The 22,774-nt window shown below is 36.9% G+C and overlaps 1 protein-coding gene across 1 annotated transcript in view; it reads left to right on the top strand.

Annotated features, from left to right (window-relative positions):
* LOC131353491 (dedicator of cytokinesis protein 3-like) overlaps positions 1-22,774 on the top strand; it is a 62,535-nt gene that overhangs the window by 33,650 nt on the left and 6,111 nt on the right. Inside the window, exons 18-45 of the mRNA XM_058390573.1 lie at positions 2,220-2,391; positions 2,901-2,998; positions 3,093-3,176; positions 3,357-3,457; positions 3,865-3,946; positions 7,787-7,957; positions 8,170-8,362; positions 9,371-9,498; positions 9,632-9,781; positions 10,685-10,783; positions 10,999-11,093; positions 14,443-14,518; positions 16,766-16,866; positions 16,971-17,029; positions 17,122-17,270; positions 17,456-17,541; positions 18,257-18,283; positions 18,404-18,499; positions 19,026-19,080; positions 19,493-19,574; positions 19,712-19,860; positions 20,138-20,224; positions 20,326-20,430; positions 20,539-20,680; positions 20,866-21,032; positions 21,122-21,208; positions 21,423-21,602; positions 22,741-22,774. The exon at positions 22,741-22,774 is cut by the window's right edge and continues 50 nt beyond it. Of these exons, the coding sequence (XP_058246556.1) occupies positions 2,220-2,391; positions 2,901-2,998; positions 3,093-3,176; positions 3,357-3,457; positions 3,865-3,946; positions 7,787-7,957; positions 8,170-8,362; positions 9,371-9,498; positions 9,632-9,781; positions 10,685-10,783; positions 10,999-11,093; positions 14,443-14,518; positions 16,766-16,866; positions 16,971-17,029; positions 17,122-17,270; positions 17,456-17,541; positions 18,257-18,283; positions 18,404-18,499; positions 19,026-19,080; positions 19,493-19,574; positions 19,712-19,860; positions 20,138-20,224; positions 20,326-20,430; positions 20,539-20,680; positions 20,866-21,032; positions 21,122-21,208; positions 21,423-21,602; positions 22,741-22,774 (3,055 nt within the window). The remainder of the gene's footprint in view (positions 1-2,219; positions 2,392-2,900; positions 2,999-3,092; positions 3,177-3,356; positions 3,458-3,864; positions 3,947-7,786; positions 7,958-8,169; positions 8,363-9,370; positions 9,499-9,631; positions 9,782-10,684; positions 10,784-10,998; positions 11,094-14,442; positions 14,519-16,765; positions 16,867-16,970; positions 17,030-17,121; positions 17,271-17,455; positions 17,542-18,256; positions 18,284-18,403; positions 18,500-19,025; positions 19,081-19,492; positions 19,575-19,711; positions 19,861-20,137; positions 20,225-20,325; positions 20,431-20,538; positions 20,681-20,865; positions 21,033-21,121; positions 21,209-21,422; positions 21,603-22,740) is intronic.

The raw sequence follows: 22,774 nt of genomic DNA, 5'->3' as shown, positions 1-22,774 counted from the left end.
CTATTTTTCTTGTTCTATTGACAGATTATTTTGCTAATTTTAAGTAGTAATTTTTAGAAAAAGGCATAATTATCTAACTTAATATGTTAATATGACTAAATGTAAGATATTTTAACTTGCTGTCAACTTTTGCAGTATAGCAATGGTAAAAAAAAATAATAAAAAATCCTTCCTTCCCTTGCTCACCTCCTCCCTTCCTCTTATACTTCCCCTTTCCTTCATGCCCCTCTCTGCTTCCTTTTGACATTTACAGGATAGTAAAAGATAGATGCTTTCTTTTTGCATTCAAATATGTACTTTTTAAATCTATAGGATGTAGGATTTTGTTGTTTCATATTTTATACTAGAAAAATATTACTGTGTGCTACTTGCAGAAGAACATTTTGTAACATGTTTAGCGCTGCTGTTCTCTTGTGCTCTGATTAAAGTCAAGGCTGTAAATGCAGACATGCAGAATCAATTCAGGGCTGTGTTCTGAATCACATAATGCAGACCAAGTGCCTGAATGCCTAAATGGTAATGTAGTACAATAACATTACAAAATTTCTTAACCATGTGTTCATACAAGCAAGGCAAAATCATCTGATTATCATCTATCATTAGCAACGATCAAGCTGTCTATCTATCTGTCGATCTATCTATTTCACAAGAAGAAAAGCTAAATCTCTGTCATACCTGAGTCTTTTTTTCCCCTTATAGTATAATGTCTGACTCACTTCTGTTTGCTTTGTTAACGCTCTCACACCGCTCTCTCTTTGGCTGCTGGCTCCTGCCAGTCACGGTGTATTTTGGACTTCTTTTGTGCCTAAAAGTAGGGCATGATGACGTTTGCTATAACCTAGCTGGTATCTGATGTAGGCGTACACAATTCCCTCCAGTTCTGATCCGATTCCCCTGACACAGTGCTAACTGTGAATTGTCAGGGTGACTCACAGCAGCTCAGGAACATCAGATTATTAAGTATTTGTTTTTCTCTCCTGACTGAATTGTCATCTGTTTAATTTTTAACAAAAGATCTACACTGTAGCTTTAAGTCTTGAAGTATTTAAAAATTTTGTTTACCAAAACCTTTCTTTTGGTTATGGATTTAACTTTTCTTTGAAATATAATATACCTAGTACAGGTGCTTGTGTAGCTGTTTTCCAGAAACGGAAAAGCAAATAGAACATTGTAGGACATAAAACTCTGGCCACAATTAGAGATGGGATGTCTCAAGAGATCACATAAGAATAAATGATTAAATATTATTTGTTACTGGGTGGAAAACCTGATAAATTTAACTTTAATCACTGACGTACCTTTAATGAATTCAGTTCAGTTCAGTAAGCTTCTTCGGCATTTACATTTACAGTATCACCAAAGCATTACTGAATATTAATCCCACTTGAATTAATTCATTCGTATTCTAAAAGCTGTCACAAGACTTATCAACTTAAGTAAAGTCAAGTAATTATGCTACATTCACACACACAACAAATCGCAGCAACAAAGCTACCAGTGAGAGCGACATGAGCATCAGTGACCATTTATGAATAGATGTGGGCGTATCCAGCAATGTGACAAAGTAGAGGAAAGCTGAACTTTTATGCAAATATGGAGCAATTTGGTGCAGTGACTACCCATGAGAGTGAAGACAGTAAAGCGCATTTGATTCATGGCAAAAGAGATATATACAGATAAACACATGAATTTTATATACAAACTCTCCCTCCATTTTATATACAAAATCTCCCTCCAAAATGTTTCATGTTAGCAGCAGAAAAACTGATGTGTTCTCAAGTGGAATGCTAGTATGGCTACCAGTAGTAGGAACACACACTGGTGACTTCATAATACAGTGACTGCTGACTTGCAGGGATACAGTCACTGTGTGTGTGAACATAGCATTCGAAGAACCCCTTTGATGAAGGCCAGAGGAATCAGGTCAATACAACTGTAATCTTTGTAGAATACTTTGTAGGAATATTCTGTAACTAGATTCATTTTCTTTAATAAAAAGTAAGATATTAATGCAAATAATACCAATAAAATATGTAACCTTTGATTTTACTGCATCCATATTTACTGTATCAGGTTATTTGTCTCCCACTACTGCATCTAAACAAAATAGCCAACATAATGTAACAAGTCTTGAGCATGATATACTGTAACTGTAGACATTGAAAATGAATTTATTAAGGGCTACAATCTGCTCTCTCTCTCTCTCTCTCTCTCTCTAGTGTGACGAGAACACAACATTTACTAATCAAGGGCTGTATTTGAGTATGCCATGCAGTAAGGCAGACCTAAACACCTGTCCTGCTATTCCAGCTTCATTTCCCTTTCAGCGCAGCAACAAGGAGAGTTTTTGCATCAGCACCATACTGGTTTCCACTAAGCTCACACAGAATGGTAAAATACACACACACACACAAGTTTTAGAATTTTTGTTTTTATGTTTGTGTTTGTTTTTTCTTTAGGCTGTTCATTGAACATTAAGAGGACAGCAAACATCTTGTAGCTAGCATTAATGTTCTTGTTTTGTTTTTGCCTGAAGGCATGGTCACAAGTTTCCAGTGAAGTAAAGATGATACAAATGGCACTATCAAATGGGAAGCATTTCTTTGAAAGCATTAGATTTTGCACAGACCTTGTTTAAAGCTGAATGCTTGTATGGACACGATTTGGAGTTAACATGAATAGGCTACATTTATAAATGTAGTTAAACTCAGCTATTGTGGGTTTAACTACTTCTGCTCTTTCACTAAAACCATCAGTCACAACATGTAGAGTGACTGACTGTCATTTATAGTAGTGCACTTGAATTCATTAAATCAATGTAAGTCAAATTGAAAGAAGTCCTTTTCATTTAAAGCATGTTCTTTCTCTGTGTGTGTGTGTGTGTGTGTGTGTGGGGACAGTGGATCTTCTGACTCTGTTAAAATGGAAAGCGAATCCTGAAAGAGTTCTGGATGTCCTAGGCCGTCTACGAGTAATTAATGGAGAGGAAATTGTTAAGGTGCTCACACACACACACACACGACTATTATACATACTGTATATCTGCATACTCATATCCCTGCTGCACGGTGGTGTGTTCTGTGCTTTTGCAGTTTCTGCAGGATGTACTGGATACACTGTTCTCTCTCCTTGATGACAACATTGACAAATATGGACCACTTGTATTCCAGTCACTGGTAGGAAGCTTTTTTTTGCCAGTTGACTATATTTATGAATGATAAATTCTTCAAAGTGTTGAATGCATATCTGACTTTAGTGCTATTACTTCCGTTCGTATTCAATATGGCAATAATAAAGGCAATCAATGTTATTACAATTCAATGATTTATATGAGTGTTTTTGTGGATCTGTTTCAGGTGTTCATCATAAACCTGCTCAGGGATCCACGTTATTACCATTTTCGCCCAGTTATGGATGCCTACATACACAACCAGTTTGCAGGAGCACTGGCCTACAAGTAAATAATATACCATAGGATTTTGAAGTTTGCACAACAATTCTACTTTTTTTTCCACTGCATAAATTGCATAAAAGCAAAAATTGGTTATGGGTTATGTTGAGCAGTGATGAATATTGAACATTAAAATTGCAATGTTAAGTAGTTTGATCATCATTTTATTTGAGTGACTCAAACAGAATGAGTGACTGCCAAAAATGTAAAAAAAAAAATGTTTGGAGCCATAAATTGACTTAGTTGCTAACATTCTGTCGAGTTTTAAACTGACCCCAGCTTTGCAACCGCAATCACCCTGTCAATCAGGAATTATCTTGGCTACTGTGCAATAGTGTGTAAAGCTATTTTGTACACTGGAATGCTTGTTACACCTAAATCCAAATTTTTTAAATGTTTGTTTTTGTGTCTAGAGAGCTGATACGCTGTTTGAAGTGGTATATGGATCGCTCTGCTGAGGTTGTGCGGCAGGACCACATTCAGGATGCTATGAGGGTCAGTATGAGGGCATGCTTGATTACAAACTGATAGGGTATGTTTTAATATCTAGGTGCTGACCAAATGTCCCTACAGCGAAGAGTTTTGACCCTGTGAGGACATTCTGAAGAAAACTCTTTTTTGCAAAAAACCCCGGAAGGTTCAAGGTAGATTTCGGTGTAAGCATAGCATAATAAATACACAGATAATCCAGAATATTATGACCACCTGCCTAATATTGTGTTGGTCCCCCTTTTGCTGCCTAAACAGCCCTGATCCATCAAGGCATGGACCTCAGTTAGATCCCTGAAGGTGTGCTGTGGTATCTGGCAGCAAGATCTTAGCAGCAGATCTTTTAAGAGGTGGGGCCTCCATAGATTGGACTTGTTTGTCCAGCAGATCCCACAGATACTCGATTGATTGACTGACTTTTCTGCGGCTATGCAGCCCCATACACAACAAACTGCGATGCTTTGTGTATTTTGACACCTTTCTATCAGAACCAGCATTAACTTCTTCAGCAATCTGAACAACAGTAGCTTGTCTGTTGGTTTGGATCACATGGGCCAGCCTTTGCTCCCCACGTGAGCCTTGGCCGCCCATTACCCCGTCGCCGGTTCACCAGAGTTCCTCCTTGTATTACTTTTAATAGATACTGTCCACTGCCACAACACCCCACAAGAGCTGCAGTTTTGGAGATGCTCTGATCCAGTTGTTTAGCCATCACAATTTGGCCCTTGTCAAACTCGCTCAAATCCTTATGCTTGACCATTTTTCCTGCTTCTAACACATCAACTTTGAGGACAAAATGTTCACTTGCTGTCTAATATATCCCACCCACTAACAGGTGCTGTGATGAGGAGATCATCAGTGTTATTCATTTCACCTGAATTTGTCTAAACTAAATTTAATTAAATTTGTCAGTACACACAAGCAAACTGGCATTTATGAAATATTCGTATGCACAGTACTACTCTATGGACTTTATAAATTCCACACATTCTAAATTTCTCTGCTTGTCCACTGTACTGCTCATTTGTATAAACAAACACACCCAAATTGCCATATATGGTAAATAACAAGCCTAGCAGCCTGCTCATGGCACTGGTTGTTTTTATAGACATGAGGCATACTGAAAGGTCTTAGAAGATGACCTTCAGTGGCAATGAGTTCGAGAAATTTGTTGCACAAATTAGAATAAATCAGAAACTGTTTATTTGGCAGTTATACAAGTAATTTGGTTGAGAAATAAACACACATTTTTTAGCTTTGGTGGCAGTGTGTGTTTATCCTATTGCCCAATTACATTTGGTAAAGATGGCATGAAAATCCCTTATTATATTTGTCTTTTCCACTGCTGTATTTGGATGCATCATGAATGATATGAATGCATAAAATGTCAGTATTTGGCTCATAGTTGTTTGAGAAATGCCAGACCTGGCCCAGTTTTTTGTTGTAAAATACCAGTGGCTAAAAACCATAGAATACTGATTAAATTGGGCAAGTAAAATAGATTGATGAGCCACTCATCCCGCCGAGCATAGAGTTTCCTGCACTTCTTTGTAACATGATCACCCCTGTGCCAAATCTTCAAGCAAGTCCAGTCAATTTTTAGATGAGTCTTTTGGATGATTGTACTCTACATTTCATCTGTCACTTTTCTGCACCTTGTTATGAGCTGTAATTACTCAATTACGCTGATCTTTTTATGAGAGAAATGCACACAAAGCTGAATCGGAAGACAAGGTCCAAGTCAGGAAGTCAGACTTAAGTCAGGCAATCAATAAACAGAGCGTACCATGCAAAGCAATAACAGAATAAACAGGAAACTAGTTCAAAACCATGTTCTGAGCATTTACTTCAAATGCCTGCCTTAAAGAGTGCATGTGATTAAGTGAGATTGGGAACAAGTGTGAAGGTTCAGCATTACTGTTGTTGGTCATAGGTTAATGGCAGTGTGTTCTGAGGAGTGTAGTATGGGACGGCCATGTTTGAAACCCGCAGTGTGTTCAGTGAAATGGAATTCTTTGGATTACGTTAACCTGACAACCACTACATGTACCTGCATATGCGTGGTCAGGAGTGTGTGTTAATTCAGAAGTCATAGCAATAAAAAGATTAACAAGGTATAACAAGATTCTTATGCTGTATAAAAATGATTTCTTCCTCGTACATTCTGAGAGAATTTCTGATAAAAATGCAAAGTCAGTATTTGGGAAATAAATCTGTAATCCAATTAAAAGCAATGTAGAGGAGGTCATTGTAGAGGACTGTGAGTGAGAAATAATTTAACAAGCTTTACAGCTTCATTTGGGTCATGACCGGAAAGTCAGTATGGCTGCCTGATGTGGGCTTCATGACTGCAGGATGTACTGAATATATATAGAAACAGTCATTACGTTGATTAGATGCAGTTTAAAAAAAAAATCTAACGTTTTTTCTAGGGTGCCAGTTAATAGGGTGTCAGTAAATACGTCTGCCTTCACAGATAAGCCAGACTCATGTTTGTGTTCATGACCAGGAAGAGTAGGCAGAAGTTCTAGTTGGCTTGCCTTAATTTAGCCTTAGTGGGGGCGAACACTGCTCTCTTCCTGGATACAGTATGCGCATACTGTGGCCAAGGGAAATGTGACTTTTGGAGCTTCTGTCTAATAAGAATCTTTTTCTATTATCAGCTGGATGATTCATCCTTTAGACTGATAAAGGTGGTCCTGATTGTTGAATAGAAGAACAACCAGAAGGTGTTTGTTGTCCTCTCAATTGTATGGCTAAAAAATTAAAAAAAGAAAGTCTTCCAGGCATGATTCAAGTAAAACTGCAAGAAGATGAAACTCCCTTCACTTTTCACAATTTTTGCATTGTCTGTTTTTAAGGGTTTTTTTTAAGGCTGTCTTATTCAAGTCTTAGGCACTTGTTCTTGTAATTAAGGAAACTGATGCACAACCATGAAAGTGTCCTGGTCACACCAACACAAACAGCATCTTAATTGAGTTTGTAGTCATATTTAATCTGAATGCACCTTACAGTGGTGGGATACATTGGTCATATTGATGTTGTATTTATAGCACATGCTTCCAAACCCCACCACCTGGTGCTCTACAGATCCTGGCTAAGGTGTAATCATGTGGTTGGTAGAATATCTTTTTGCTAGACAGATTAACAGATGATCTTTTCACAATTCAGGAAACATGACCAAGTAAAATTGTCATATATCTCTCCTGGTCACCTCGCAAGAGAATGAAAATAGCCTTACAGAAAATAAACTCTAGGACGATGTGAGAAAGAAACATTGAGAAGAACCAGACTCAAAAGGGAACCTATTCTCATTTTGGTGACAATGCAATTATGCAACTAGGAAATTCATTCTAGTTTTAACTTCAAGAATTTTCTTGAAGTTATCAACTGTTCACTGATGGAGATTTGAGTGCAAAACTGTTTGTAGCAGTTGGATTCCTAAAGCTGTCATAGTAATTTTAGATTGTAGTCAATCTGTTTGTATTGATTGCAGTCCAGAGCCAGCTTCATTGTTTCTAAGTGGTAAAGCCAGACTCAGATAATATTTTTATTGTGTTGTAAGAAACAGAACTCTATAGCTTAGACAAAAGTTTGGCCAGTGACTTTTTGTTGAGGGTTCAAACACAACCTGCTAGGCTTGCTCTTTTGTCCACTACTACAGCATTGTCCAATGTCTTGCATTTGTCCTTTGTTGAAAGTTCAATTTAAGACATGTAGTAAGCCCATATTTGTTGAAGAAAAAAAGTTAAAAAAAAAAAAAAAACACTTACATTTTGCAACCTACACTTCCAAACACATTTTAGCCAAACACATCTATATTCAGAAATGTGTGTGTGGTTTCAGGCACTGGAATACCTGTTCAAGTTTATTGTTCAGTCTCGGTCTCTGTACTCACGGGCTACATGCGGCATGGAAGAGGAGCAGTTTAGAGCCAGCATTCATGAACTCTTCCAGTCCATCCGTTTTCTGCTGAGCCTGGATGGACGAAATGCTGAGACACTTGTCTGTACACAGGTAATGCATATATCTGTAATATATGCTTGAGTTCAAAACAGGGTTTCAGCATCATGATGGGATAGAAGACAGAAGAACACATGAATATTATTAATATTTAAAACAAGGAAATTTTAGTTATTGAATTTATTCATAATGAATGTCAAGAAAATGCAGTTCATGTTCCCAAATGACACTTTGCATGTTACCATTTTTCCTCTTACCCTGTTCAGGCCACATTACTGACTAGTTTTCCAGACATATTTGACGAGCTGCTGCAGATGTTCACGGTGCAGGAGGTGGCTGAGCTGGTGAGAGGGACACTAGCGAGCATGCCCAGCACTGTGGATATTGGCCAGTCCATGGATGTGGTTAAGCTCCAGTCAATTTCACGTACTGTGGACAGCAGGCTTTTCTACTTCCCAGGTAGGACATTTGTCTGTTGAGATTGCGGGCTTATCATAATTTGTCATGGCAGGATGTAAGAGTGGCATCAAGTTGATTGCATCAAGGAGTAATGGTTTTTGAATAACATTCAATTAAGTGTAGGAGAGCCAGTGTAGGAGAGCTAGAAGGGCTGCAGCAAAAGCGCAGGCAGGGGAGGAAACAGGCCAATAAAAAAGACTTTCAAGTGGCCCCAAAGATGTTCTGGCAAGCTGTTTCATGCCTCAGGAGGGTGAGATGAGACCATGCACAAGCTCTGATGTAGCTAGTATGGGGGAGTGTTGACCTCTGTTGAGGATATTGTTGAGTGATGTAACTTTGAAGAACATCTTCTATCCAGTGTATATGCCTATGCAGGAGGCCTTGCCAGAAATCACTGATGTTTTAGAGTCTGAGATTATGGTAGTTAGAAACATTCTGGCAAGGCTACAGTGCTGTGTGGATTTGGAGAGGTTTTATGACTGTGTGCCTTGACAGTTGTTGAAATCTCTTGGGACCACTGGAAGCCATTATTTGTCATATATACTTTACAGCACATTGAAATTTCCTTTCTTTGCTTATCCCAGTTTGTTAGAAGTAAGGGCAATAAAGTGTATGGTCAGCCATGATATAGCCCTGGATCAAATAGAGATAAGAATCTTGCTCAAGGTCCCAACATTGGCAGCTTGGCAGTGCTAGGTCTTGGACCAACCAGCCATCTGATCTTATCAGTAAAGCAGAACCTTAATTGTTGAACACTCAAAGTTATAACTGTTATATCACCCAGTTAGCTTGGGATCGTCCCAGGGATTGCTGGAATGTAAAGCTCAGATAGAGAAGTCTGGACCAATATTCACAGTCTCTTGCCACTGCAGTACCTACCAGGACATCTGAAAGGAATAATGAATGATGAATTAATGGACCTTTACAAATTTTATTTCCTAAATAATAACTCAATTACTGCACTACATATACAATAAATATCTCATATATAACATCTTTTCCTCCTAGAATCTCGGAGTATTTTGCTTCCTGTAGTTCTACATCACATTCACCTACATTTAAGACAGCAGAGAGAGCTGCTGCTGTGTGCCAAAATCCTGAGCAGCATCTTCTCTATCCTTAACACTAGTGCTCAGGTACATTTCCACATTTTGCAATTAACACATGTTTTGTTAAAGACTCTTACCCATTATAATATGCACTACCACATATTTACTGTGTTATGAGTTATTTGTTTTTTCCCACTGCTGTTTCTTTTTGTTTTTGTAGGAGTCTTTGTGTGTGCAGGATGAGGTGGAGATGATGGTGGAGAGCTTATTAGATGTACTCCTGCAAACACTCTTATCCATCATGAGCAAGAGCCAGGCAGTGGAAAACAGCAGAAACCAGCGATGTCCTCAGTGCACAGCTGAGATAACGGTGCGCTCTGCTCAATAGCTTTTGCTTCTTTTGTTCACTGCTTTTTGATGACTGTTCAGGGGCTTTTTATCATAATTCAAATCTTCTGTTCTGTTCAGATAATAAGTATCTATTTTTCCAAATAGGTAAACTGGAAAAATTATGTGCTTGGCTCAACGAATCTGAAAAACCAATAGTTGCCATCGTATTATATTTAAAATCAGTTATAATCACAAATATGTTTTACAGAGATTATCTGACAAGTTTTCATAAGTCACTGGTATTGGTAAATATCAAAACTGCCATCAAGTGGTTTCACAAGCATGTCAGAGAATTTTGTTTGTCTATTCCCATAAATATAGGTTATATTTCTAGTTAATGAGATTCAAACCAGAATAAAAGTTGTCATTTGAAGCCTCGTTTATTTTTCTGTTTTTTGTAGGAAGACATTGTCTTTCTCAGATTATGTTCTGAAGTAGAGAGTTGTATAGAATCCACAAAGTTTGTTTTCAAAAATAAGACTTGTTAAGATGTTTCTCTATATTGCCAGAATTGGTTAACTGAAAAGAAAGAAAAAGATGCTGTTCATAAAACCTGAAATTAATCTGAAAACGCTAAACTTCTGTTTGTAGGTCGGTGCTGCAATCTGTACTGCTGTCTCCGCTTTCTGACAAAAACAATGGAATCTTAATCATAAGATATTGATAAAAATTTGTAATCTTCAGGCAGGATTTTTACACTGGCGTTTTCGAAAGGAAGGGAAACATCTGAGAAAGATTTTAGCATATTTGGCACATCTTTGCAGGCACCATTCAGTGCTCAATTCCTGTAGGGACTGCATGGGATTGATTTCTCCTTGTGTGCTTTTCCTGCAGGGACAAGATGTGTTTGATGACTGTGTATATTTGTTTGGTGTTCCTATAGGGCGAGTATGTGTCCTGTCTCCTGTCCCTATTGAAAATGATGTCTGAGCTGCATTTCCACCACCTCCTCAACAACTTCCACAGCAAAGATGAACTGAAGGTGAAAAAAAAATACATCAGCGTTAGCAAAGACACAAGCTCATGTTGGAAAAATAGTGTAGCCAGAATGTAGGCATGGATCCACTGTCACAATATTCTCTAGAAACTGCAACTAACAAAGAAATAAATCTATTTTAAATTCCAAAACGATACTGCGCCAATTCATATGTAATGGAAGGATATATATCTAATGGGATCTCTCTCTCATTATGACAGGAGTTTCTACTAAAGATCTTCTGTGTTTTTCGAAATCTGATGAAGCTTGGAGTGTTTCCACGAGACTGGAGTGCTATGCGACTTCTCACCAGCCAGTGAGTATTTATTATTTACCAGGTTCAATACTTATAAAGCCACTTATTTTAAAAGTCCACTTTAATGGGGCAACAATAGTATAAATCAAGACATTTACTCTTATACCTAGACCTAATAAGAAGAGCACTGTAAAAAACACTTTAAGCTGAAGTTACAATGAAGTACCAGACAAATTGTACAGAATTATTTTTATATTATATTATACTATTTTATAATAGGCACGTTAGCTGCAGTCCAAATCCAAGTACGATCATTCCTGCGAATTACCGCTTGTGCTGACCGATTAACTACTGTCCACAATACCCAACCTGTAAGCATGTGCCCATTTACAAAGAAGGTAGAAAGACTGATATAATGATACAATGCTCTTGAAATGGAATTAAGCCTTTATAATTCTGTTTCCCAGGCAGGAGTTTGGCAGTATTTCTAGCAATTTCAAATGTACTATAACACCATTAATAAGTTTGCATCCTATGTGTTCTGTTCGGATATGTGCATTGCTGAATATTTGCCAGCTAAAATAGTAAGAAATGTATGCTTGAAAACTTAACATTTGCACCTTTGGAACTCCTTGTGAACATTCAGGTATAACTGCAGCCATAACTTACATAAAGTGTTATTACCTGTAATTTAGCTATGGCTGCTGTTGTGTGTCTCATTTACAGTCTGATTGACAGGAGAGGGTTGAGAAGCCCTAATCCTGGAGATGTGCATAGTCTGTGTTTTCATTAAACTCAGTTCAACTTGGTGTCTCTTCTATAGTACTTTTAAGAATAGACATTGTCAAAAAGCAGCTTTGCAGAAATGTGGATGTAGATCTAGATCTCTAATGAGCAAGCCAGTTTAGAAAATTGACATGGAAAACTCCATGAGATGACATGAAGAAACCCATCCTCTTCTTTTGACACCATATAGTGGAACTGTGATCATTATAAGAAACATTTCTGCAAAGTCAAATGTTCAGTGTTGGCATAATGTGGGAGTTGTGGGATAAGCACAGCGAAGTCTTAATGATGAGAACAGCAGCTCATAGGCTGTGGCTTGTCCATGGGGCAGGTGTGGCAGAGCCCAACTGTTTATATCAGCTATTTAACAACTTTGTTTAAACCACTACCACCACTTTTGTTTCATCAGTAATTTTAAAAAGTTAAAAAATACAGGCAAATGTTCTGTTGCTCATATCTGGGACCCAGTCAGACTTGGATGTGAATGGAGGAGGGACAGAGTTGCTGTTGCTGTTCCTATTGCACCTAGTGGACAAAAATAGGAACTGCATTAAGCCCTACTAGGGCAGGGATTATCTTCCCCCACAGATGATTTTCAGCAAAGTAACAGAAGACAAGACAAGGTTAAATTCAAGGGTGCCAGTTTGAGTTAGTTTAAAAATACTGCCAAGATCTTTTTTTTATTACAAATAATTGGGGTTAAGTGTAATAAATATCCACAAAAAAGTAAAGTGTAAATGTTGACAGTGTGCCATTTGTGTTGTTAGTTATGTTTGAAAAATTGTATGAAGGAAAGGGAATCATGGAGTAATACAAAAGGTACATCTAACTCTTCAGTCCTTATTATGAGATTACTATGAAAAGTCACTAGTTAGTAGCCTACAGCATGTCAAGACCTATCCAAAATCTATGGTCAAAAGCCTCTGATGCTTGGAGAAAGTTGACAGTATTGAAGTGAAATTATTTACTACAGTAGGAAGGATAGCCCTATGCAAAGGGATTTTTGAAAGTTTAAGTCTTTAGTGTATTCAAATGAGCAGCAGGAGGTGAGTCATAATGCAGAAAGCTGAGTAAGCAGGCAAGTAGACAGAGATTTAGACTGTGTCTGGGTCCTGAACACAAACTAGCTATTCCAGTGTAAATATGTTCAACAGAAAATGTTGAGCAAAATCTGCAATAAAAATGATACAGTAGCAAATCCTTGTGCTGTAAGAGTGAACATGTAAAGCATATGTTCGACATAATAAATGCAAATTTTCTTATATGTAGTTTTAGTTCCCGACTCCTCAGTGATCCTGCAGATAAAGAACCTGCACCTTTGAAAAAAAGTTTGTTTAGGTACTTGCGCTAATGTTGTGCTCTGTTATAAAATGTGCCTATTATTATTTATTCTACAGTGCTTGCTTTTTAGCCCTAGTTATTTTTATTTTAAGGATAGCATCACCATACAGTGCAGCCCAGCATTGACTACTCCTTTAAATGAATCAAGGGCAGCATTTATAGATGTACTCAGGATGCAAATCTCATTTAAAGCTACAAATGCATGTCTTATCCTAGTCTCTGTGAGACAAAGTGCATTAAATTTATAATAACTGCTTTAGTTGCACTAATATAGTATTTGCCTGAAGGTAGGGATTCATGTTGGATTTTGGGATACATTTTGGATTTGGGGCTGTATGCTTTTTTTATGGGTGGCAGTAACAGTACAGCTTGTTTGATATGTTTATATAATACATTTGAAATAATGTAATTTAAATCATTTTGATATATCAGTTTCAATCCTGATTTACTAGTTTTTCTTATTTTGTGGTTTTGTAATCAAAATATCTTGTGATTATATTCTGGCAAAGATAAATGGTACACATTTTGCTTTAATGCTTAAATGTATTTACACAGCAGTCCACAGTTGCTTTGATTAATGGAGTAGATTTTACAGTTATGTAATAAAAGCACTTTTTAAAATCAGCATAAAAGTGCATTACATTGTTATTGTGTGTGAGAGCTCAGCTCTGCTTGCTGTTCATTTAAACCAAAAGTGAGGGGCATCAAAGGGAAAAGGGGAAGATTTCAGCCACCAGATAGCTAACACAATTCAATTCAATTTAATTCAATTTATTTTTATAGCGCTTTTAACAATGGACATTGTCTCAAAGCAGCTTTTCAGAAGTATAGAAACAGAGAAAAAAATTTTAAAGTTATATGCATGTGTCAGTCAGTTGTGTTTAGGTAGTAGCTGTACAAAGTAACCTGTTTTGGCATTGCATTTGCACTAAGAGGCAGCAATACAGGTGGGTTTAAGAACAGAACTGATCTTGTCCTGTTGCTTCACTTTACCTGAAAATAGTAACCAACCACTAACAGTAAAGAAAATGGTTTGGTTTTAATTAATATACTTAGTGAATGTTATGTAATGTATGTTGGTGATATATTCTAGAAATTAAGGATGTAAATTGACACAAAAAATAGTAGATAACTGAGCTAAGTTTTCTGATTAATGCCTGAATCAGGCCTGATTGTTTTTATGGGGCTTTATCATTGTTACTTTTTAAGGGATTTTCATTGGCTCCTAGATTTAGGTTTGCAGATTCACTTCAAGCATCTGTATTTGTGATTTCTTTCATAGGATTATTGTGATGACAACCCAATATCTGACTCCTGCACTCCACAAGAACTTCTCAGATGCCGACTTTGATTTTAAGGTGAAGAATTTGTTCATTTTCAAAATGTCTTTTTTGTTTTTTGTCTAAATTACTTCTAGACATGCATTTTCAAGTAGGCACATCCTACTTAACAAGTGTTAATACACTTAATCATGTCAAGTGTGATTTGAAAACTGTCCATTTAGGAACACAGCAAAAACAATTGTAGTGAGGTGGCATCTGTTGTGAGTTGCCAGAACATGGCACTGCATTCTATGGTAGAAATACTTGTAATTTGGTCTATTTTATTGAACTCTTATGTCCTATGTATCACATAATCCTAACATTTGACAGGTGCCTTGAACAATCAGAATTTTAAAAGTGATTCCCCCTGATTACTTAGAATATGACATTGTGACTACCTCTTGAACAGTGTTGCTTTTCAATATGACCACAGAGGAAATTTGTTGTGACCTTTGTATTTTAAGGTTCTTTGTGGGTGAAGAGGGAATGGCAGACAGAACCTTATAATGCTAAGGTCACATAGTGAGTAAACTATAGTTAATAGTTTATTTAGCTCATTTTCTGCTTTCAAAATGTTAAGATGCACAAGAAAAAGTAACAGGTTCAAACCATAATTTATTACTCTGTCCTATGACACAGATACAGTAATAGACCTTAGATCCAGCTATTATTTGACCTTCATGATGTTAGACTCTTGGATATGTCTGTCTATCAGCAACTTCATGCCCAGCCTTAAGAGAAGAGCTGTTGTCTATTGAAGAGAATTGCAGAGTTGAAGAGAGGATAGGAGAATGTTCAGTATATTTGGTGCACCAAACATTTATTGATTTACATAGAAATTTGATACTCCATGAGTTTATACAGACTCATTTTTAGGTGTCAGATGACACCTAGCTCCAGGAGACAAAGACAGATGGACGGATCCTTCTGAACAATTATTCAAAATCATGATGAGACAGGTGCAGCATGGTGGTTAGGTTACGCCTACATAATATAAGTTTTAGACAGAAAACACAATCCTGGATATAATAAGATTTATATATTAGCATGGAAACATTCAGCAGACTGTTTGCCTACATGCAAAATCTTTCAGGAAAGGGATGCTATGGCTTTAATTAGTATTGTTTTTTTTCTTCTGGTATTTACCTCCTAGGCCTAGAACCTAATGTTGAAAATAGGTTGTGCTTATTAATTGGTAAGTCTGGCATAATATACCAGACACTATGCAATAAAATTACAATTAAGGTTAATTAAAATTGTGATCAGATTAAGGACATAACATAAACAATAACAGTTGTCCTTTTTCTTCTACTTTTCTTGCTTAGTAAGAGTAATTTACATTTAATTTACATGATGTGATGTGATGTGATGTCATTGTACACCTGGGAGTACAATGATGTTTGGAATTATTGTTAAAAAATCTGTAACAACTCAGTAGACTTAACTGGACAAACTGTATGACTGAACTATAAAAATTCATTAGGATAAATTCAATAGAGCTCTATCTATGGATTTCTGGGCAGACAGTATTGCTATATTCCACACTTCTTTTGAGGTCTTTTGTTCTTCTCATATTTCCAGACCGGACAACCTTTTACAATTTTAGGAACTCCATGTTTTAAGCATTTGTGCTAGAATTTTCAAGTTCACTCTGAGAAAAAGCCTGAACCATGATAATGCCCCTACCTCTGAGCTGAATTTAGGGAAGAGATTGCCAAAGAACCACGCAGAGACAGTGACTGAATAGCAAAACTCTTCAAATTTAATGAGATTAGAGTGCTATGAGTTATCACTCAATAAGACAGTTAAGGTAGTTACTGGAGTATATGTATTAAATAATATACAGTCCCTGTATATATGGTCACTACTTTTTAAGCAAGTGATTTGTGAAAGCGCTACCCCATGGTTTCTATAGAGTGGAAACTAGAACTTGCTTTGCACCTTACAGTAATGCCAATAGTAGTTTTCTAAAGGTCCATGGCACATGAAATTTTACAATATAATAACTGTATAAAGTAATAGTAATAAATGTATAAAAGCTATGGTCAAGAGGCAGGATTTTTTGTTTATAATACCAGAAAAAAAACCTGGTCAAGGGAGCAGACGTTATTTTTAAAATGCTACAATCTATTTGGATGAGGCACCTGTGAAAATTCCTCTCTCTCTCTCTCTCTCTCTCTCTCTCTCTCTCTCGCTCTTTCTCTCTCTTGCTCTCTCTTGTAAAATACATCTTGATAAAGTGTGACGACTGTGAAGACCATGTCTCTATGTTTTCATTTTCAGCTTTGGAACTCCTTCTTCAGTTTGGCTGTGCTATTTATTAGTCAGCCCAGTCTGCAGCTTGAGTCACTTAGTCAAGTCAAGAGGCAGCGAATAATGGACAAGTATAAACATATGGATGCACACATACTCTTACGCACATAAACTACACAGTTTTTACTATGTAGAGTTCCAGGTGTTTTATCAGTGAATGCTGTTTGTTCTACAGATATGGAGATTTGAGAGTGCAGATGGCATATGAGCTGTACAGTATGTGGCAGAAGCTAGGTGAGAACATTTTTCTATTCCACACTTTGATCAGATTTAGTTGACAACATTGCAGCCTTGTTTACATAGTCCCTCTCTTTTCTTATTTTCAGGAGATAATAAGCCTCACTTTACCCCTGGGATGATGGGTCCATTCTTGGGAGTAACTCTGGTTCCTCAAGCTGAGGTCAGAAATGTTATGGTTCCTATTTTCCATGACATGATGGACTGGGAGCAGCGTAAGAATGGCAACTTTAAGCAGGTCAGATACCAAATGACAAATTGTATACATTAATGAACATGATTGTACAGCGAATAACCTTCTCACTTTATTTCACCTGTAAATAATTATGTAAAATAAATCAGAATTAGATGAAATTTTTACATTTTTATAAAAGAGGCTTATGCTTGTTCTTTGTATGCGTGTCTGTGTTCATGCATGTGTAGGTGGAGGCTGAGTTGATGGATAAGTTAGACAGTATGATAGCGGATGGGAAAGGAGAGGAAAACCACAGAGAGCTTTTTGGATTATTGTGAGTCCTGACAAATACCTAAACGCACATACCATTGTTATGTATAGAGACTATATTTAGTGGGGTCCAAAGGTCTGAGAAAACGAATGAGAATTTCAATTTGCATTTGTTTCTTATTGAATACAAAATTTGTCACTAAACATTTTATTATCATGTAGGAAAGGTAGAATCTTGCTATGCCCTCCTTTCGCCCTCCTTTGAAAGTGTGTTCGCATGGACTCCACAAGTTTGCCTGAAACCTGATGATCCATGCTAGACCAAATCAACCAAATATAAACACATACTTCAGTGGAAGCAATAAGACTCAAGGGCAATATGACCTTTTGTACAAAGCAGTTAAAATGGTTAATAGCACAAATTTGATGCATTTAAACAGTTACATAGAAATAGTGCATTTCTACTGTGGGTTGCATTTCCTTTCTTTGTTTGAATTTTTTTTTTGATTAAGACTGCTACACATTTTTAAGTTTTCCTTAGGATGAGACAATAATAATTGTACAATAGCTTAAGTACCTGTTAGTATGTTTGTTAATTATTGTATTAATTAACATGTAGGGGTAAACTAAATCAGTCTTGCGCTTTAAGAAAGAATTTGAATTAAATATGCAGAATTTCATATTGTTTAAATAAATAATTTGGCATGCATAGCTGCATTTTCTTTATGACTGAATTAAAATGATTTATATATATATATATATATATATCTTTCCTATAGAACCCAGCTCTTTGGACCATACCCAAGGTATTATTTTATTGTGCTGATCTCTTTAACATACTACCTGTGAAATCTCCACACACACATAATGGTATAATACTAGGGTTTCTATTTCTAAATCGTATTCTCTCTAACTGTCTCTCTCAGTCTGTTGGAGAAGATCGAGCAGGAGACATGGAGAGAGACAGGGGTGTCTTTCGTCACTTCGGTCACACGCCTCATAGAGAGGCTTCTGGATTACAGGTGTGTCAGTGGTGGCTGAAGTACTGAAAGTATAGCTGCCCCTTATAGACACTTCTCATAAGTCTGTGAATCAGAGGACTTTTCTTTAATCAGGTCAACATCAGCAGTTTCAAATAGAGCCAAAAAGCACAGCTAGCTATAAACAGTTTGTGTTAAATAAATGAACATTGCTCTTCTGTCGTGAGACATTTGATAATAGGATTCATAAAGTAATGAGTTTCACTAAGATTAATGAATAATATAGAGACTTTGGTAAACATTTTATTGCCACATGTGTTTGTTGAATAATGCACCACAATATCACCCAAATTGGGGTGATAGCTGAGTGGTTAAGGTGTTGGACTTCTTGTTGTGAGTTCGAGTCCCAGGTCCACCAAGCTGCCACTGCTGGGCCCCTGTGCAAGGCCCTTAACCTTTAACTGCTATTTGTGTAAAATTAGGTAGGATTGTAAGTTGCTCTACATAAGGGCATCTGCCAAATGCTGTAAATGTAACAATAGGTTAAGATCTGATTTTATCTCAATAGGGACAGTGTGAGAGGAGAAGAAGCAGAGAGTAAAAAGCTGGGAGCCAACATCATGGTAAAAACCTGTGTCACCTCAAAACACTATCTTAATTTTTATTTTAGTGCTTTAATGTAGTAATATTTTATAGAATTATTATTTAATACAAATGTGTGACAAACAAGACAATGACTGTACTTTGATTACAACATACTGTACATTCAGACTACAAGGGAAATAGTAGATGAAGACAGGATTGTGTGTGACTAATCAGATTTCAGATGCTGTTTTTGTAATAGTGCTTCCAAAATTTACCCTTAATCCATAGTGAGCTGTTATTTTGAAAATTTTGAGCTTATGACTTATGATTCATAAATTAATATATCATTTACTTACTTTAATTATGAGCTGAAGTACAAGCAGTCTCTTCCTGAAATTCCTTTGTAACTGCTTTTTATTCCTCATGATTTGGGTTTCTTGGAAATTTTAGTGCGAGATAACCAAAGAAGACATGTACATCCGCTACATTCATAAACTCTGTGAACTCCACCTGCAGGTGCATAACTACACAGGTATGGAGAGAGGAACATTATTATTATTATTATTATTATTATGAATTATTATTATGAATTATTATAAGAAAGCGCTTTTTTTCTTTTCTATTTTTATTTTCTAACATTTGTCAACATATAATTTGTGTGACCCACAGAGGCTGCTTTCACATTGTTGTTGTACTGGGAGCTGCTACAGTGGTGTGAGCAGCCCCTCCGAGACCTCCTGCAATACCCTGCTCAAAGTCAGTGGCAGCGCAAAGAAGCTCTCAGCAGAAAGATCCTGCACTACTTCAACAAGGGCAAGGTATGGTCTATATTCTGCATACAATGTTCATATTCGATGGCCATGTTGAGGAACTCAAGGCCCAATTTCAGTTTTTGCCATCTTTCTGTCTGTGTCCATGTCTATCCGTCTATGTGGCCTGCATTTGAATTTCTATTCTGAAATGCAGAGACTAGACTAATTATACATATTTTAATAAGCTCATGTACTAAAGTTTATACCTAACTGATCCCAACTAACTGGCAACTGCGGCTTATTCATTCTCAAAGCTATATTTTATTTATCTGTGTGTGTGCAGTGTTGGGAGTATGGGATTTCTTTGTGCAGAGAACTGGCCCTTCAATATGAGATGTTATACGATTACCACAGCCTGAGCTGGATACGGGTGAGTGTGAGAGTTTATAGAGCATGTGCTCTTCCAGTATAGTTTACAGAACTTTGTGTGTTGTTAGGTGTATTTGCACAGTGTACATTTTTCTGTTCCAGAAAATGGAGGCTAGTTTTTACGACAACATCATCGAGCAGCAACGTCTGGAACCTGAATTCTTTAGGATGGGCTTTTATGGACGCAAGTTTCCCTTTTTCTTGCGTGTGAGTTCATTTCTGGAAATGATTCATTTAAAAATGTAAATGTTCAAAAAAAAAAAGTTAAAGATAACAGTGCATTCGCATTGGTATCTGTCTGTGTCTATGTGTTAGAATAAGGAGTTTGTGTGTAGAGGCTATGATTACGAGCGCCTAGAGGACTTTCAGCAGAGGATGCTCACTGAGTTCCCCCAAGCTCTTGTTCTCCAACATCCAAACCAGCCAGATGACAGCATTCAACAGAGTGATGCACAATGTACTGTACTCAGGCTGAGTTCTTTTCTGGTTAAAAATTGTGATCATGTGTTACTGAGTACTGTATGTATGTTGATAAGTTTCATTTACAAAAGTTTCATGTTTGTAATAAGTGCATATTTCATTTTTATATCAAAACGGACACAAGCTACTTTTATGCATCAGTGTTTTATTTTACTCATTTAGATCTTCAGATTTACGCTGTAACGCCAGTGTCAGAACTCTCTGATGGGCCGATGATGGACAGGGTGCCTGAACGAATCAAGAGCTTCTATCGCATTAACAACGTCTCACGGTTCTACTACGATCGGCCCTTACACAAGGGACCCAAAGACAGAGAAAATGAGTTCAGGGTAAATATAGAAATGCATTGGATAGCTTTTACCTTTTAAAATGATACAAACAATCTGGTCTAATAAACAGTACTGTGTGTGAACTGCAGAGCTTGTGGATAGAGAGAACCACTCTGGTTTTGTGCCGTCCTTTGCCGGGTATTTCACGCTGGTTTGAAGTGGAGAGAAGGGAGGTGGTGAGTGTAGAAAATATTACTCTCGGGAATATGTTACACAATTTCAGTAATATTTTAGTCATTAACAGAGTATTCAACAGCAGAGAATTATATTCATTCTGTAAAATTAAATCTGTGTAATAATATACCCTAAAATTGGCAAGGTGGTTAGGTATTTAATTGTAGTAAATTGTGTGTGTGTATGTGTGTGTGTCTGTCTGTGCATATATTTCAGGTGGAGGTTAGTCCCCTGGAGAACGCCATATATGTTGTAGAGAATAAGAACCAGGAGCTTCGTTCTCTGATCAGCCAGTACCAGCAGCGGCATCACCACAACAATGTCAATCTGCTTAGCATGTCTCTTAATGGCACAATCGATGCTGCTGTGAATGGAGGGATAGCACGCTATCAGGAGGTGCCAGTCTTCTTCTCACACCTACTATAAATGCTAACATATAGCCTTATTAAGCACACATTTTACTTTCATTTTCACATTTGTCTGTGTGTGTTATACAGAAAAAGGCTTTAAGTGCCTGTTTTAATATCAACAGCCTTTTTTGCGTGTGGTACTAAAATACACTATATGGACAAAAGTTTGGGGAGACATGCCCATCAAACCCATATGTGTTTTTTTACATATCACTTTTTTCTAATCTGTTGGGAAAGCTTTTCACTAGATTTTTGAACGTGGTTATGGGGATTTGCCCATTCAGTGACAAAGGCTCTTTGCAGGCCACTTGAGTTCACTCGAGCGATGGTAAAGCATGTCTTCAGGGACCTTGCCTTTGTGCACAGGGGCATTCTCATGATGGATAGTATGTGTTCCTCTTAGTTCCAGTGAACGAAATTTGTAGTGCTAGAGCACACAGTGGCATCATTAAAACTGTGTGATCAGTTTGGGGAAGACGATTGGGCATATATTGTATATTTTATAAATCACATGTCAGTGATTTATAGAGTTAGACTGTTGTCTTGAACTTGAATAATGTAATCTGAATATACTGTACGTATACTGTGTATAGAATACTGAGAATACTGAATCTGCAGGATACATTAAAAAAAAGGATTTTACTATAACAGTATGCACGTGTTTTGTTCCCCTTATACCACAAATTGCCAGTGATTAGAATTTATATTTATTACAGAGCGTTATTCTCCATGTCAGTTTATATATTTACACTTAATGCTGTGCAACGTCTATAAAATAATTCACAGCTTGTTACAGAGAAATTACAAAAAATCTGACCATTGACTGCTTCAGTTCTGACTGATTCAAAGGCTTAGGCTTAGATTATGAGGAGCATCTGCCATGTAAGTCCCTGTAAATGAGCTGCTGCTAGAGAAATAAGAATAAGACTTATAATTAAGAAGTTTAATATAAACCCATTACAGAAACTGTCATTATGTTAATTATTTCACAACTTCTGATCAATCAGAAACAAGAATTTAACAGCACTGTGGTAAAAAGTTCAATAACAGTTAATAATTGTACACATCGTATTTTTATTTTATTTTATTTTTTTTTGGTCTTTTTGTGTCGCTTACTCTTATAGGCATTTTTTGATAAAGACTACATCACTGGTCACC

The sequence above is a fragment of the Hemibagrus wyckioides genome, linkage group LG05 (assembly GCF_019097595.1).
Source record: "Hemibagrus wyckioides isolate EC202008001 linkage group LG05, SWU_Hwy_1.0, whole genome shotgun sequence".
NCBI lineage: Eukaryota > Metazoa > Chordata > Actinopteri > Siluriformes > Bagridae > Hemibagrus > Hemibagrus wyckioides.
This window is presented reverse-complemented; position numbering and strand designations above follow the sequence as displayed.